Source organism: Neolamprologus brichardi, chromosome 5 (genome assembly GCF_056152115.1).
Source record: "Neolamprologus brichardi isolate AB-2024 chromosome 5, ASM5615211v1, whole genome shotgun sequence".
Lineage (NCBI taxonomy): Eukaryota > Metazoa > Chordata > Actinopteri > Cichliformes > Cichlidae > Neolamprologus > Neolamprologus brichardi.
In genome coordinates this window covers 21,112,761-21,127,545 of record NC_142108.1, presented here as the reverse complement: position 1 = coordinate 21,127,545, position 14,785 = coordinate 21,112,761, and the positions used below count along the sequence as shown (strand labels likewise).

General features: G+C 42.1%; 1 protein-coding gene and 1 pseudogene across 2 annotated transcripts; both read right to left on the bottom strand.

Moving 5' to 3' along the window:
- Window positions 1–1,380: 1,380 nt before the first annotated feature.
- Window positions 1,381–6,393, bottom strand: LOC148102778 (C-reactive protein-like). Its single transcript, XM_087841328.1, has 3 exons — window positions 6,109–6,393; window positions 5,606–5,733; window positions 1,381–1,570 (listed from the first exon to the last, which is right to left on the bottom strand). The coding sequence occupies exons 1-3, from the start codon at window positions 6,370–6,372 to the stop codon at window positions 1,381–1,383; spliced, it is 582 nt and encodes a 193-aa protein (XP_087697454.1). The 5' UTR covers window positions 6,373–6,393.
- A 3,450-nt stretch (window positions 6,394–9,843) lies between these two features.
- Window positions 9,844–14,068, bottom strand: LOC148102777 (ADP-ribosylation factor 4-like; annotated as a pseudogene). The gene is made up of 6 exons (XR_015719042.1): window positions 13,921–14,068; window positions 12,523–12,603; window positions 12,282–12,391; window positions 12,104–12,175; window positions 11,730–11,852; window positions 9,844–11,359 (listed from the first exon to the last, which is right to left on the bottom strand). The product of XR_015719042.1 is annotated as an ADP-ribosylation factor 4-like (transcript).
- Between the last annotated feature and the right edge of the window lie 717 nt (window positions 14,069–14,785).

Below are 14,785 nucleotides of genomic sequence, written 5' to 3'. Positions count from 1 at the left end.
TAGCTCAAACGATGTGGTCGTAGGGCTGCATTTCACAAGGCATAGGTGGCGCTCTAGAGCCATTTCCCAGTGCTCATATGTAAAACAATTAAAATACAAAATTTTTCACCAGACCTGGCATGTGTGCAAAATTTCATGAGTTTTTGAGCATGTTAAAGCCCTCAAAAAGGCAATTAATTTCGGTGAAAAATAATAATAATAATAATAATAAACGGAGCAGATACAATAGGGCCTTCGCACTGTCAGTGCTCGGGCCCTAATAATAATAATAATAATAAACGGCGCAGATACAATAGGGCCTTCGCACTGTCAGTGCTCGGGCCCTAATAACACAGGGTCACCGACCCAGGACCGTGACAGAAACACAGAGCAGGCGGACACACAATCATGAGGGACGAGACAAAACTGAACCAAGACAAACTGAAAAAATAAAAATAAATGTAAAGCATAAAAGATTAACAAAATGAATCAGGAAGTAACACAGGGAAATACAGAAATACAGACTTGACTCAGAAATCACAGGAGTGCAAGAAAAACAAACTCAGGGACATAAATATGATGATAAACTCTCAAAGGGAACTGAGAATAAAATCATGAAGAGAAATAAAATAGAACTTGAGCTGAAGTGACACTCTGTCACTTTTTCTTATTTCCACTGTTTTGATTCCCTCTCTAGTCCCTGTTTGATCCTTAGTTGTGGATTAAGCATGAATGTGTGCTGCACTTAGATCTTCAACAAATCTGACACCTCCAGAATCAAGCAAAGCCATTTCACAAAACACCGAACTGCTCCTTTAAAGCACAATATAGCGCCTTAACAGATATCATTCATTACTCTCTCTCCACCACCTCTGTATTGTTGTTTTCCATAATAAACACACAAAAACAACCACAACACATAAAAATGAATAATTAGCTTCAGATTTTGAATTTTCTGTCCAAATCTGTGTCTCAAATTTTTACTTAATCTTATTTCTGGTGCATTCATAGCCACATGCAGAGACATCTGAAGTGCACCTTGGCTAATCAGTGTAAATTCACACTGGTGATAAAGCTGAGTGTGGAAGGGTGGAAAAGAAGCACTTTTTGGCACCTTCATTTTTTATCAATCAAGGTTGCTGTTTGGATAAGATGTGGCAGTTTTTCAGCTAAGTGCACAACACAAAGTCATGCACAGCCTGAGGGAGCATGAAGTGTACTACATGGACGTGTCCAAAGTGAGAGAGTGTAAAATTAGTTTCCCATCTTGCTTCATAAACAAAACCACACACTGAAATCAAATCAAACATTTAATTTCAAAACATGATTAATCACTGTCAAGTCTTTTATGACTGGATTATTTTCTACTAATTACCCTACTCCGTCCCTACTCTGTCATCATTAAAGCAACTCTTGTCTTTTTTCCTCCTCCACGCTGGAAAATCTCAGCTTCTCTTCCTTCAGACCACGCTCTTGCTCAGCTTCCCCGATTGGCTGTTTTGCCTGCATGTCATAGGAGTCCTCCATGACTGCCCTTCCTCTGTTAGAATGGCTGATGTAGGACCAGGAGACGACAGAGCCGTTGTAAGACCTAAAAACACAAGGCCGACAAAAAATAAAAATAATTTTGTTTAAAAATAGATTATGGATGTTAGATATGGGGACAGCTTTTGGTGGCAGTGTAATGCAAACTCATCAGCACACACTTATAATTGCAAAGGACACATTTGGGCAAAATATGGTGGTCCTAAAGAAACAATTCACTCAAAAAACAGTAAAAGATAAATTCTCTGTTTCTTATACAGCACATTTCTACTAAAAGTAGCACTAAAAGTAGCACTTTCTCTACATAAGTGCTTTCTGTTCAACATTCATACACATTCAGTGGATGTATCAGAGAGTAAAGTGGAGTTAGTGTCTTCCATCCATCCATCTTCATCCGCTTTATCCGGGGCCGGGTCGCGGGGGCAGCAGCCTAAGCAAAGAGGCCCAGACCTCCCTCTCCCCAGCCACCTCCTCCAGCTCATCCGGGGGAACACCAAGGCGTTCCCAGGCCAGCCGAGAGATATAATCTCTCCAGCGTGTCCTGGGTCTGCCCCGGGGCCTCCTCCCGGTGGGACATGCCTGGAACACCTCACCCAGGAGGCGCCCAGGGGGCATCCTTGTCAGATGCCCAAACCACCTCAGCTGGCTCCTTTCGATGTGGAGCAGCAGCGGCTCTACTCTGAGCCCCTCCCGGATGGCCGAACTTCTCACCCTATCTCTAAGGGAGATGCCAGCCACCCTTCGGAGGAAGCTCATTTCCGCCGCTTGTATCCGCGATCTCGTCCTTTCGGTCACTACCCACAGCTCGTGGCCATAGGTGAGGGTAGGGACGTAGATCGACCGGTAAATTGAGAGCTTCGCTTTTACACTCAGCTCCCTCTTCACCACGACGGACCGGTGCAGCGTCTGCATTACTGCAGCTGCAGCCCCAATCCGTCTGTCGATCTCCGGCTCCCTTCTCCCATCACTCGCGAACAAGACCCCGAGATACTTGAACTCCTCCACTTGGGGCAGGACCTCATCCCCGACCCAGAGTGGGCACTCCACCCTTTTCCGGCTGAGAACCATGGCCTCAGATTTGGAGGTGCTGATCCTCATTCCCGCTGCTTCACACTCGGCTGCGAACCGCTCCAGTGCGAGCTGGAGGCCCTCACCCGATGAAGCCAACAGAACCACATCATCCGCAAAGATCAGAGATGAGATCCTGAGGCCACCAAAGCGAAAGCCCTCCGCCATTTGGCTGCGCCTAGAAATCCTGTCCATAAAAATTATGAACAGAACCGGTGACAAACGGCAGCCCTGGCGGAGCCCATCACCCACCGGGAACGAGTCCGACTTATTGCCGGCAATGCGAACCAAGCTCTTGCAACGGTTGTATAGGGATCGAATGGCCCGTAGCAATGGGCCAGACACCCCATACTCCCGCAACACCTCCCACAGGACACCCCGAAGGACATGGTCGAATGCCTTCTCCAAGTCCACAAAACACATGTAGACTGGTTGGGCAAACTCCCATGCACCCTCAAATATCCTCGAGAGGATAAAGAGCTGGTCCAGTGTTCCGCGACCAGGACGAAAACCGCATTGTTCCTCCTGCATCAGAGGTTCGACTAGCGGACGAACTCTCCTTTCCAGCACCCTGGCATAGACTTTCCCGGGGAGGCTGAGGAGTGTGATCCCCCTGTAGTTGGAACACACCCTCCGGTCCCCCTTCTTAAAGATGGGGACCACCACCCCGGTCTGCCAATCCACGGGTACTGCCCCTGATCTCCACGCAACATTGCAGAGGCGTGTCAACCAGGACAGCCCTACAACGTCCAGAGCCTTCAGGAACTCGGGGCGGACCTCATCAACACCAGGGGCTCTGCCACCAAGGAGTTGTTTAACTGCCTCAGTGACCTCGCCCCCAGAAATTGGCGGGTCATTCCCCTCATCCCCAGACTCTGCTTCCTCCTTGGAAGACGCGTCAGTGGGATTAAGGAGGTCCTCGAAGTATTCCTTCCACCGCCTGACAATTTTCTCAGTCGACGTCAGCAGCGCTCCGCCAGCACTATACACAGTGCAGGTAGAGCACCGCTTTCCCCTCCTGAGACGCCTGACGGTTTGCCAGAACCTCTTCGAGGCAGTCCGAAAGTCTTTTTCCATGGCCTCTCCGAACTCCTCCCACACCCGAGTTTTTGCTTCAGCCACTGCCCGAGCCGCATTCCGCTTGGCCTGTCGATACCTGTCGGCTGCCTCCGGAGTCCCACAGGCTAACCAAGCCCAATAGGACTCCTTCTTCAGCCTGGTGGCTCCCTTCACCTCTGGTGTCCACCATTTGGTTCGGGGATTACCACCACGGCAGGCACCAACCACCTTGCGGCCGCAGCTCAATGCAGCACTTTCGGCAATGGAGGCGCTGAACATGGTCCATTCGGACTCGATGTCCCCCGCCTCCCTCGGAATGCTGTTGAAGCTCTGCCGGAGGTGTGCGTTGAAGATCTCGCGGACTGGGGCCTCTGCTAGTCGTTCCCAGCACACCCTCACTACGCGTTTAGGTGCACCAGGTCTGTCCAGCGTCCTCCCCCGCCACCTGATCCAACTCACCACCAGGTGGTGATCAGTTGACAGCTCAGCCCCTCTCTTTACCCGAGTGTCCAGAACATATGGTCGCAGGTCTGGTGATACGATTACAAAATCGATCATCGACCTACGGCCTAGAGCGTCCTGGTGCCACGTGCACTTATGGACACTCTTATGTTCGAACAAGGTGTTCGTTATGGCCAAACTGTGATTAGCACAGAAGTCCAATAACAAAGCACTGCTCGGGTTCAGATCAGGGAGGCCGTTCCTCCCAATCACGCCCCTCCAGGTCTCACTGTCGTTACCCACGTGAGCAAACCCCAACGTACCGGCAGCAAGCCGAGGGGATATTAGAATACCCACCCCAGCCCGCCGCCTCTCACCAGGGGCAACTCCAGACTGAGACAGAGTCCAGCCCCTCTCCAGGAGACTGGTTCCAGAGCCCAAGCCGTGCGTAGAGGTGAGCCCGACTATATCTAGCCGGTACCTCTCAACCTCACGCACTAACTCAGGCTCCTTCCCCACCAGAGAGGTGACATTCCATGTCCCTATTGCCAGTCTTGGCAGCCGGGGGTCAGTCCACCAGGGCCTCCGCTCCTGGCCGCCACCCGGCACACAATGCACCCGACCCCTATGGTGCCTCCTGCGGGTGGTGGGCCTGCGGGAGGATGGGCCCATGTCTCCTCTTCGGGCTGTGCCCGGCCGGGCCCCATGGACTAAGGCCCGGCCGCCAGACGCTCGCCCTCGGGCACCCTCCCCGGGCCTGGCTCCAGGGCGGGGCCCCGGTAACCCTATCCCGGGCAGGGTAAACTGTTCCCTCTGTGTTTTTTTCATAGGGGTCTTCTGAATCGCTCTTTGTCTGGTCCCTCACCCAGGACCAATTTGCCATGGGAGACCCTACCAGGGGGCAAAAGCCCCCAGACAACATAGCCCCTGGGATCCCTGGGACACACAAACCCCTCCACCACGATAAGGTTGCGATTCACGGATCTGTGTGTCTTGCCCAAAGATATTTGGCACACAGACTGGAGCAGCCAGGGGTCAAACTACCTTCCCTTCGATGACCTCCTCTACCTCCTGAGCTGCAGCCACTGAACCAGGTACCAACCAGGCACCGCGCTCACATAGATGACTTCAGGTCTGCACTGTTATTTAACTTGATTCCAAAAGAGGGCGCTCTATGCCCAGATAAACTTTTTCCGTGATGACCATCAGCTGATGGTTGAACATTTCTACTTTGTGCTGCATATTTTAACATGAGATGTCATGCAGAGAGATGACAGAGAGATAACTATTGTTCTCATTAATAAATGAAGCAGACTTCTCACACCCATTGTGTAACATTATGATGAGTTTATTTCTTCATGTATTAGACAATTTTTTTTAAGTATTGGGAATAAAACACACTTAAAATCAGTCTTAATGCAGTGATGATGGTCTGTGCTGCAGTGAGGTTTAAGTTAGCTGTACATGTAAAACTGGAACACACACACACACATACACACACACAGGATCTTACCCATAGTAGCCTTTAGTGATGTAGTAGAAAACTTCTTTATAGTTCAGAGGATAATCCCACATGTGGACGTCTGTCAGCTGACCATCAAAACCCGGGAAGTCAATGACAGGCTCACCTGCCCACACATACTGAACACACACATAAACGCAGACACAGTGAAGGTTTTATTGGCTAACAGGGGTGTTTGCTTGTGTTTTTTTTTTTTTTTTAGAAGGAAATGCTAACTGCTGTAGACCTGAAATATGAATGATCTGTATATTTTGTTACCCATATTTCCATAGTTTGCATTCTGAGTGAAAAAAATGGCTTTTAAACTTTTAGAAAGGTTACAGCTTCCTCACTGTGTCATCATTTATTAGATGTTATGGATGCAGTAACTTTTCCACTCGCCTCAAGTCTGAAAGATGTTAATAAATAAAAGTGTTTCCTTTTCTATGCTACGTATTTAAACTAAACATGTGGGTGTATGTGGGTGTCTACACACTAATTCTAATAATTCTCACCTGAGTGGGCAGCACCTTCCTGACGCTCATGCACCCACCATTGAACAGCTGGACCACACCTTTACTGGTGTCCACAGTGAGGCAGACACTGGTCCAGATGTCCTGTTTAACATCCGGCCATGAATACACGATGGGTTCCAGGCCCACGCTGTTGTGATCCTGATATGATAGCGTGAATACGTCAGCGCTACCCTGCAGCTTTAGAGTGGATTTCTTTGGACTGACAGTGAAGAGCAGGAAGGTTTGATACATATAGTCAGTCATGTAACGCACACACACAGACACACCTGTGAAAAGGTGAGTAAAAATGTAGATGTTACTTAACATGATTATTGACTTTACATGCAGTTTAAACTGGTTAAATTGGTTCCTGGAAATGGTCAGGAACAGTGTGTAACAGGCTTTGAGGTATGTTCCCCTTTCTGCAGTTAATAATCTCTATATCTGGGCGCTTAACCCACCACTGTTTCCATTATTTATGTAACAGATGAGCCTTTATGCTCCACCTTACTGATGTCTTCTTTATCTCTTGTCATCGTAGGCTTGCCTTTTAGTGCCATTTGTGTTGCTATGTCTTTTTCTGGACTTCCTTATCAGCTTCAATAAATCTAAATAATAAAGGAACTGACACCTGCACACCTATTTCCATCACCATGGTAACTTGTGCCGCAGACCTAGCTTCTGGTTAAACATTTTATGTTCATGAGATCAACAGGTATGAACTCGTCACCTACTGACCAATCAGTTTTCTGGAAAATACGTCACCTTTCCCTCAGACCTATTAAAAAGAGCCTGTAGAGTTTTTGTCTTTTTTGGATGCGTATCATGAAGAAATAGTGACTCTTAGAAGCATCTTTATTGCTTGCCTTTTCCCAGCTGTCCACATACAACTCTTAAATATTTTTATACCTTTTTAAGCTTTAATACAGTGGTATGACCCTAAAATGAGGCACGTATACCTTGTAGTTGTTGAACTTGCTTTTAGTTTGTATTTCAGTCTAACATCTCTGAGTTTTCCCAACATTATAATTTGAGCATCTTTATGAAATATGGGCCTCTGCAGTCTTCATATGCTGCCAACACCGCCTCTTTCATAGTTAGAATGGTTAAACCTAGATTTACCTTGCGTCCACTTTTGTGTGACCTCTTAGCATAGGGATGTAAAACATAAGGCCTGGGGTCAGATTTGGCCCAGTAAAGAGAGTTAATTGCAAGTAATAAAAGTTTTTAAAAACTATTAAATGATTTTTTTAGGGTTTTTTTTTTTAACAATCTGCCTCAGAAATTTCAATTTGGGATTTTTTTTAAACATTTTTTTTATGTTGTTGTTGTTTTACAATTCAAAGACAGTCTGGGCAATCAGCTACCAAAATGTTTTATGCAATTTTACACATTATGGCACATTATGGCACATTATGGAAGGCAATATGAGCAGAGAGTACATACATGTTGAGGGATTGGCTGTGTTAGTTCAGTGAGAGAGTTTTTGTAAAGAAAACAATCTTCACTAGCAGTCAAAAACTAATGTGAACGCTTATGTCTGCATTTTTATTTTGTTAAACACGAACAAAATTATAGCAGAAGTGCTGGCAGAAAGAGAGTACCAATTTGTTTACTTGGTAGAATTCAATTTTTTGTCTTATTATACAATATTTGAAATTTTAAAAAACAAAACACTACATTTTTTTTTAAATATTTGTGGGTGTTGTCCTATTTGTTTGTTTGTACTACTTGAACAATAAAGTGGCCCTCTATGACGGTGCCAACAGTGGCCCACAGCTCGTTTAAGTTTGAGACTCCTGATCTACATCGTCACTTTACAGACTGGTGGATGAATACACGTTCTGTTCATTTTTTTCTTTGTTAATAAATTCTGACATTTTAGTTACCACATCATGTTGTCTCCCTTTATTTGTCACAGTCTTTGTGCCAGGCTGCGAAAAAACGCATATTATTCTTACAAAGATCAGCTTATTGTTTCCACTGCTTTTCCAACAACTGAACCAAAAAAGTTGGTGAACTGTGTAAAATGTAAATAAAACAGAATTTACGACGATTCATAAACGTGTATTTTACTCACAATAGAACATGGAAAACATGTCAAGTGTTTGAACTGAGTGAATGTAACATTTTAAGAAAAGTATTAGCTCCTTTTAAATTTGAAGGCAGTAATAAGAGGCTGTGCTGTCATGTAAGATTTGCATCAGTAAATAACTGTCCTGTTGAAATATGCAGCAGCTTCCCTTAAATCATGTGGATGGGATGTTACGTTGGTCTAAAACCTGCATGTACCTTTCATAGATACTGATGCACCATCTGAGACACTGGATTTTAACCAGTGCTCCTACTATGGTTAGAATTTGGCTGACATCCACCAAGGTCTTCAAGGTCAAGTAAATGGTTTATTGGTTGAAAATTGACAAAAATCCTTGTAACCAAGTCTGATGTAGATTGTCAACATATAGAAAATACCATATAAAGGTTTAAAACATGATGTTACATTTGACCTCTGACCTCACATTTACATTTCGCATCTGCCTTTTTTCAAGGAAGTATTGTCAAGAGAAACAGAATGAGCTCCCTAGTTAGTTAGTGTCCTGATTCGTGATTTGAGGTGAAAGACAAATGACTGGAGGTCCATTGTGTGTCAAAACAATGATTTTATTTAAACACATATATGTGGGAAGCCGAGCACGATCACCCAAATAGCATCGATCTTCTCAGAACAATAAAGGAGCAGTCATATATAACATCAGGGTATCAGGAAATATAACGCCCCTTGTGCGTCCCAGCAGATAGATAAAATGCATCAGTTCCAGTAATCCCAAGCTTGGACATATTCTAAAAAAGAACAGTTCCTTCCACAAATCCACAAATATAGAGTCATTTACAAATCAGTACCTATTGTCCATCACCTGCTTCTACATAATGTTTGTGTAATCCGAGTAAACACTTTTCAAGTTACCCATATGTGATTTTTACTGCACTCCAAAAACAACTTTTTTAGATTTGGGGTTTTACAGTTTTGAGGTTCTTTACATTTAGCAGCAGTTCGAGTCAAACTTTATTAAAACATATCGAGATATTATGCTAATGGTTCATTATTAATGAGTCATTAATTGGAGTATACAGAATTTTACATCAGTTAACTTTGTGCTTTTCTTTTCTAAAAGACCCCAAACTGCTGAGCAGAAGAGTAATAACTAAATGTGGTATTAAAAAACAATTCCTTGAAAACATATTAAAATGTCATCTTATATTTTTAGAGAAGACAACTGATTGTTTTTATGTCCTTCATGAATTATTTGAACTGTGGTTTAAACCTGATTGTTCTTTTAATTAAACACTGACAGAAATTCTGCTAACAACGAATATTTAACCTTTAGAAAGGGACAGGAAGTTAGATACTTACCAAAATAAAACACACTATGTGATGGTGTTTTTTTTTCTTGGCCACTGTTTTATTTTACGTGACTCTTTTGCATGCTATAAACGACTCTCCTTTTTACTTCCTGTTTTGTCGCCTCGTTTATCTTTCTGCCCGTATTTGATCTGTGGCCATCGTACAATGTTTTTAATGTCCTACTGTAATCCTAACTATCCCCCAATTTAGCGCATGTTTCTTTTCTTTTCTTTTTTTATTCAAACAGTAATTTCCATATTATCAAAGAGCAGAGCCAGTAAAAGGCCAGTCTTTATCAAAATAACACAAAGATACACAACCTACGCACCATGACAACTTTATTATACAATAAATACAATCAAAGGGACTCTGAAAAGATAAACAAGGTAAGAAAGATTTATGTAATACATGTGAAAAATAACAATAGCCACAATGCTACAGAAACACCTTAACAGAAACATTCACCCAACAAAACCAGCAGCACATTACGTCCTCTTTAATTTTACTTCATACACACATACAAGTTTCAACATCAGTCATGTTTCATAAATAACCACTAAATCATGTGTTTCTGCTACAATGACAAACGACTCCAACAGTTCATTTGTGAAATAAATATAATCAGTTAGAAGAAATAACCTCAAATAAAAATGATGAAGATAAAAAGTGGAGTTAAATTGATTTTACGAAAATGAAGGTTATAAGGAAGCCAAGAGGGAGTGCAAAGTGCACGATTTTGAATTTTCTTTAGCTTTTAAAATTTTACATTTTTAAAGTTCTGATTAATTTCACCTCCTTGTGCCTTTAAATCATTTAAAGAAAACACTCAGAGATGGAAAATCCTACATCAGTTAAACTAAAGGCAACTCGTGTCTACATTAAGGCCACAGCTTGTAAATGGGGAACAAATCACAAATGAGGTCTGTTCACAGTTAAAGTCATTATAACTGATTGAATTTAACCACTTTTTACATGATTTGGTTTGCTAGTCTTTTCTATTTCCTATTAGTATTCTGAATGTCTTTTGTCTTCCAACCCATTTAAAAAAAATGGAGACATTTCAGCTGACTCAAAACACTAAATGTCTGCTGTAGGAACACGGGCAATATGAAAGACAAAAATAGTTTTTGGGTCTGAACAGTGAAGTCCACACAGTTTGTAAGTGCATTGTAATGGCCACCAGGGGGCGATACTTGTGGCTGCAAAAAGACTGCTTGTCCTACAGAATCTATGCAAAAACATCCCTCTGCCCTGACCCCACTAAACACTCAGGTCATATTGAATAAAACCGTCAGTCCATTTAGTTAATTATGGTCATTTTAAGAGCCCGGCTACCCTTGTGATTGACAAGACATTATCCAATAAGCTGATTGTTTCAAAACAATCAGCTCATTGGTGATGGGGAAAAAAAGAAAAAAAAAACTGAACTGAACTCGAGGCTTCACAGCAGAAGTTCATTAACCAACGCATGACGTCCATCTTATGGTGTCTCTATCAGAGATATAACAGCAGATATAAAATACTCCATCTTTGGTCTCTCCTGCTGATGATTTAACCACAATAGTGTCTCAAATCTCATTCGTCCATATTTACAAGTGCACAGCTGGGTTCACATGACAGCTGCATGAAGCGCTACATTTGCTGTCAAATGTCTTTGTGATGAGGCAGATTTAACAGTTGCAAAGGATCCTACACGCTCCTTCTGGATTCACTGCTCGCTCATAGAAAGTAAAGCAGAACTCCTCGTCACCCCAACATCTGCTACTGTTTCAGGATTTCATTAGAGAGCCAGTCCAGACCTTCAGCCAGACCGGTGCCGCTGACGGCGCAGGACGGCTGGACCGACCACTGCACAGACACAGAAGGATGAAAATACTAACAAGACACAGAAACAATAGGGCTACAAACAGCATTCATCAACGTCTTCAACTTGTAATGAATCGTTTTAGCTAATTACCCTTTCATAATAACTGCATGTGGGTTCAGTTTGGGGCATGGCTGCTTTGACTGACAGGTGTGCCAACACATATAATACCTGTCTTGTTCTTCTTGTATGTTATTAATCTGTTTCTCAGCACTAATAATCAAGTCTGTGTGTTGCCCCCTGTACAGTTTATGCAAATCAAGTCACTTTAATCACACTGCTAACCACATGTGGAAGACAGAAAACTCTGGAGCCAAACTTCTCCCATGCTCAGCAGAAGCTGGGGACACCTACCGGTTGTGACACTCCTTTTAAACTCAGGGCCTCGATGATGTCACTGACCGACATGGCTCTGGGTAAATCCTGCTTGTTAGCAAAGACCAGCACGGCCACGCCCTTCAGCTCATCCTCCTGCAACTGCAACAGGACAGTAAAACTAACTTTAACACCAGTCTGATGATGGTCTATTTTAAACTCAGACCTCTGACTGGTACTGTGTGGATTAAAAGTCGAATGAAGCAGTGTCGAAGTACCAAAGTCGTTAAAAGTTAACTAAAACGAAACTAAACTACAAGTAGAAATAAAAACATTCTAGTTAACTAAAGTAAAAGCTAAATTAATGAAAACTGATGAAAAACAAAACTATGAACACGTTTAAATCTTTTTACCAGTGTGTGCAGCTCCTCAGATGCCTCTTTGATCCTCTCTGGGTCGTTGCTGTCGACCACAAATATCAAACCCTGAAGACAAACAGACAATATTTAAAAGCTCCTCACTGCAGCTGCTTCATAAAACACAAACACAGACTCCTGGGTTAAAGGCCTGTGTTTACAGCAGCAGTCTCACCTGTGTGTTAACGTAGTAATGTCTCCACAGCGGCCTGATGATCGTCTGACCACCAACATCCCAAACTGTGAAGCTGACGTTCTTATACTCCACAGTCTCCACATTAAACCCTGCACACGCACACATGCACACACACACACACACACACACACACACACACACACACACGGAACCATGTTTATTATTATTTAACTCTTTTATATTTCTCTCTCATAACAAGATGGAGGTTAAAAATGCTGACCAATAGTTGGGATCGTAGTCACGACCTCGCCCAGCTTCAGTTTGTACAGCAGGGTGGTTTTACCTGCAGCATCCAGACCCACTGCAGAAACACAAACACACACAGACACACACAAGTGTTACTGTTGAAAATACAACACATATTCAGCTGTCAAATATGAGTTTGGGGGCAAAGGATGCAGACATTTTACTTAAGTGAAGGCAATACATAAAATATCCACTTAGAACAACTTTCATTTGAGAACCCCTAGTTTCTGAGGGGCAGCCAATAAGGAAGAAGAAGGGGAGGAACTACAACATCTTGCCTCAGAAAGGATGAACCTGGCTGCACCAAGGCCCAGTATTAAACAAATAAGGATTATTTGGAATTGTCAATCATGCAAAGCTGCTCTAGCAGAGTCTAAGAACAAAAACAAGAACATTCACTTGTGTATTGTTATGCTACACATCAGTAGTATCAATTATATTCCATTGCTGCTGATGCATTAACGTAAAGTAGTAATTTAGTTATATAGCTTGCAGCTGATTACCATCACTTAATATCACAAGTCATATTTTATAAGATGAACACAGGTTCTGTATGTAAACCATCATCGAATAATTTCCCCCAGGGATCAATAAAGTATTCTGATTCTGATCAGTTAAGTACCTGTAATACAAATAAAAGTACGTAATACTTATACCTAGCCACACATACTGTAGTACTTATTATTTTTCACATTCCAGTGTATTCAGTGTATTATGTAATATGGCAACAGCAAATAAGGGCTGGCTATGTAAAAATATTCATTTGCAATGCAAACTGTGGGCATCATAGAATCCCAGAAAGATTTTTTCATTAGAAAAAATTTGAATGAATAAAAGCTGAGGCTCAAGTTTGCAAAAACTGCACAACAGCCTTCTTCTGAAGTTGCTCAGTTTAAGAAAAAGTTTCTTTACGTTGTTAATGACATGTTGTTGTTTTTTTGTTTGCTTGCGCTTGATTGTCATAGTAATATTTTTTTAATAAGTAAAGAAAAATATAAGCCTAAAACGATTAATTAATAATTAAAAGTCAAATATATTCAAGGTCAACCTTAACTATCTAATAAAGCTTATCCTAAACTGAGATAAGATGACTAAAAATGACTTTATAGTATCCTTTGAGTGAAAATCGTTTGAATCAGTCACCACAAAGAAACCCCTCAAACAGATGCACTATACAGATAATTACAGATGTTATAGATATATACTGTAGGTGATAAAGATAAGAACCATGACTTTTAAACTTATTTGCTCTTTGTAAGTAGAAAAAATTAACAAAACTGCAGACTTTGCTTGTACGGGACTACAACTACAGCGATATCAGTAAGAACTCGGCATACTGGAGGCTCTGATAATTAAGCTAACATTAACTCACCCATCAAAATCCTGACGGGATGCTTGGAGAAGAATCTGGAGAAATGTGTGAGATGATGACGCCCATGGTTCAGGTAAGCCTCAGGTAGAAAGTGTCTCTCAGGTAGAAAGCGTCTCCGCTGTGCCTCTGTGTGTCTTTGCATGTGTCTGTCGGTGTTTTATAGCGCTCCAGCGTGTTGTTTTGGTCTGTGTATGTGTTATCCATGGTGTCATCAAAACTCCTGTCAAATCTGGACACGGTGGAACCAGTAACAACACCGGAAAACACTGGAAAAATCAACTTCCGCTAATCCAGCTTTCAAACTAAGAGAGCTTTCGAGCCGTTGGAATTGTTTCGTTTTTTTTCTTCTTATCATTATTATTATTTGGAACCAACTAAGCAATAAAATGACTTTTGAAACCATACTGGAGATCATAACTAACACATACAATCTACTCACATTAAGAAAATAAACACTTGCTTATCAGAAAGTGGTAACTGAGGATCAAGAGCACAATTTTCCATTTCACATATAGTTGCATTTACTAAACTTTAGAGTTTTAACTTTAGCAAACAAGGTAAAAATGGAAGATGGACGTAGTACAGTGTTTTTGTTCCTCTGTTACCATTTTGTTAAAGAAATGTTTTGGAATTTAATGCGCAAAACAATTAAATTTGTTTTGCATATGAATAAAACAATCTTTAAATTGTTGAATGAGGTTTTGTTGCATTTCCATGACATAATTTAAGTAAAAATGTTGCGGTGTTGTGTAACAGTAATCTTGTTCCTGAGTTTATTGTTCTAACTTCTGATATCTCTGATTCTGTTTTCCAATAATTCCAACGGCTCGAAAGCGCTCTTAATTTGAAAACTGGTTTAGCGGAA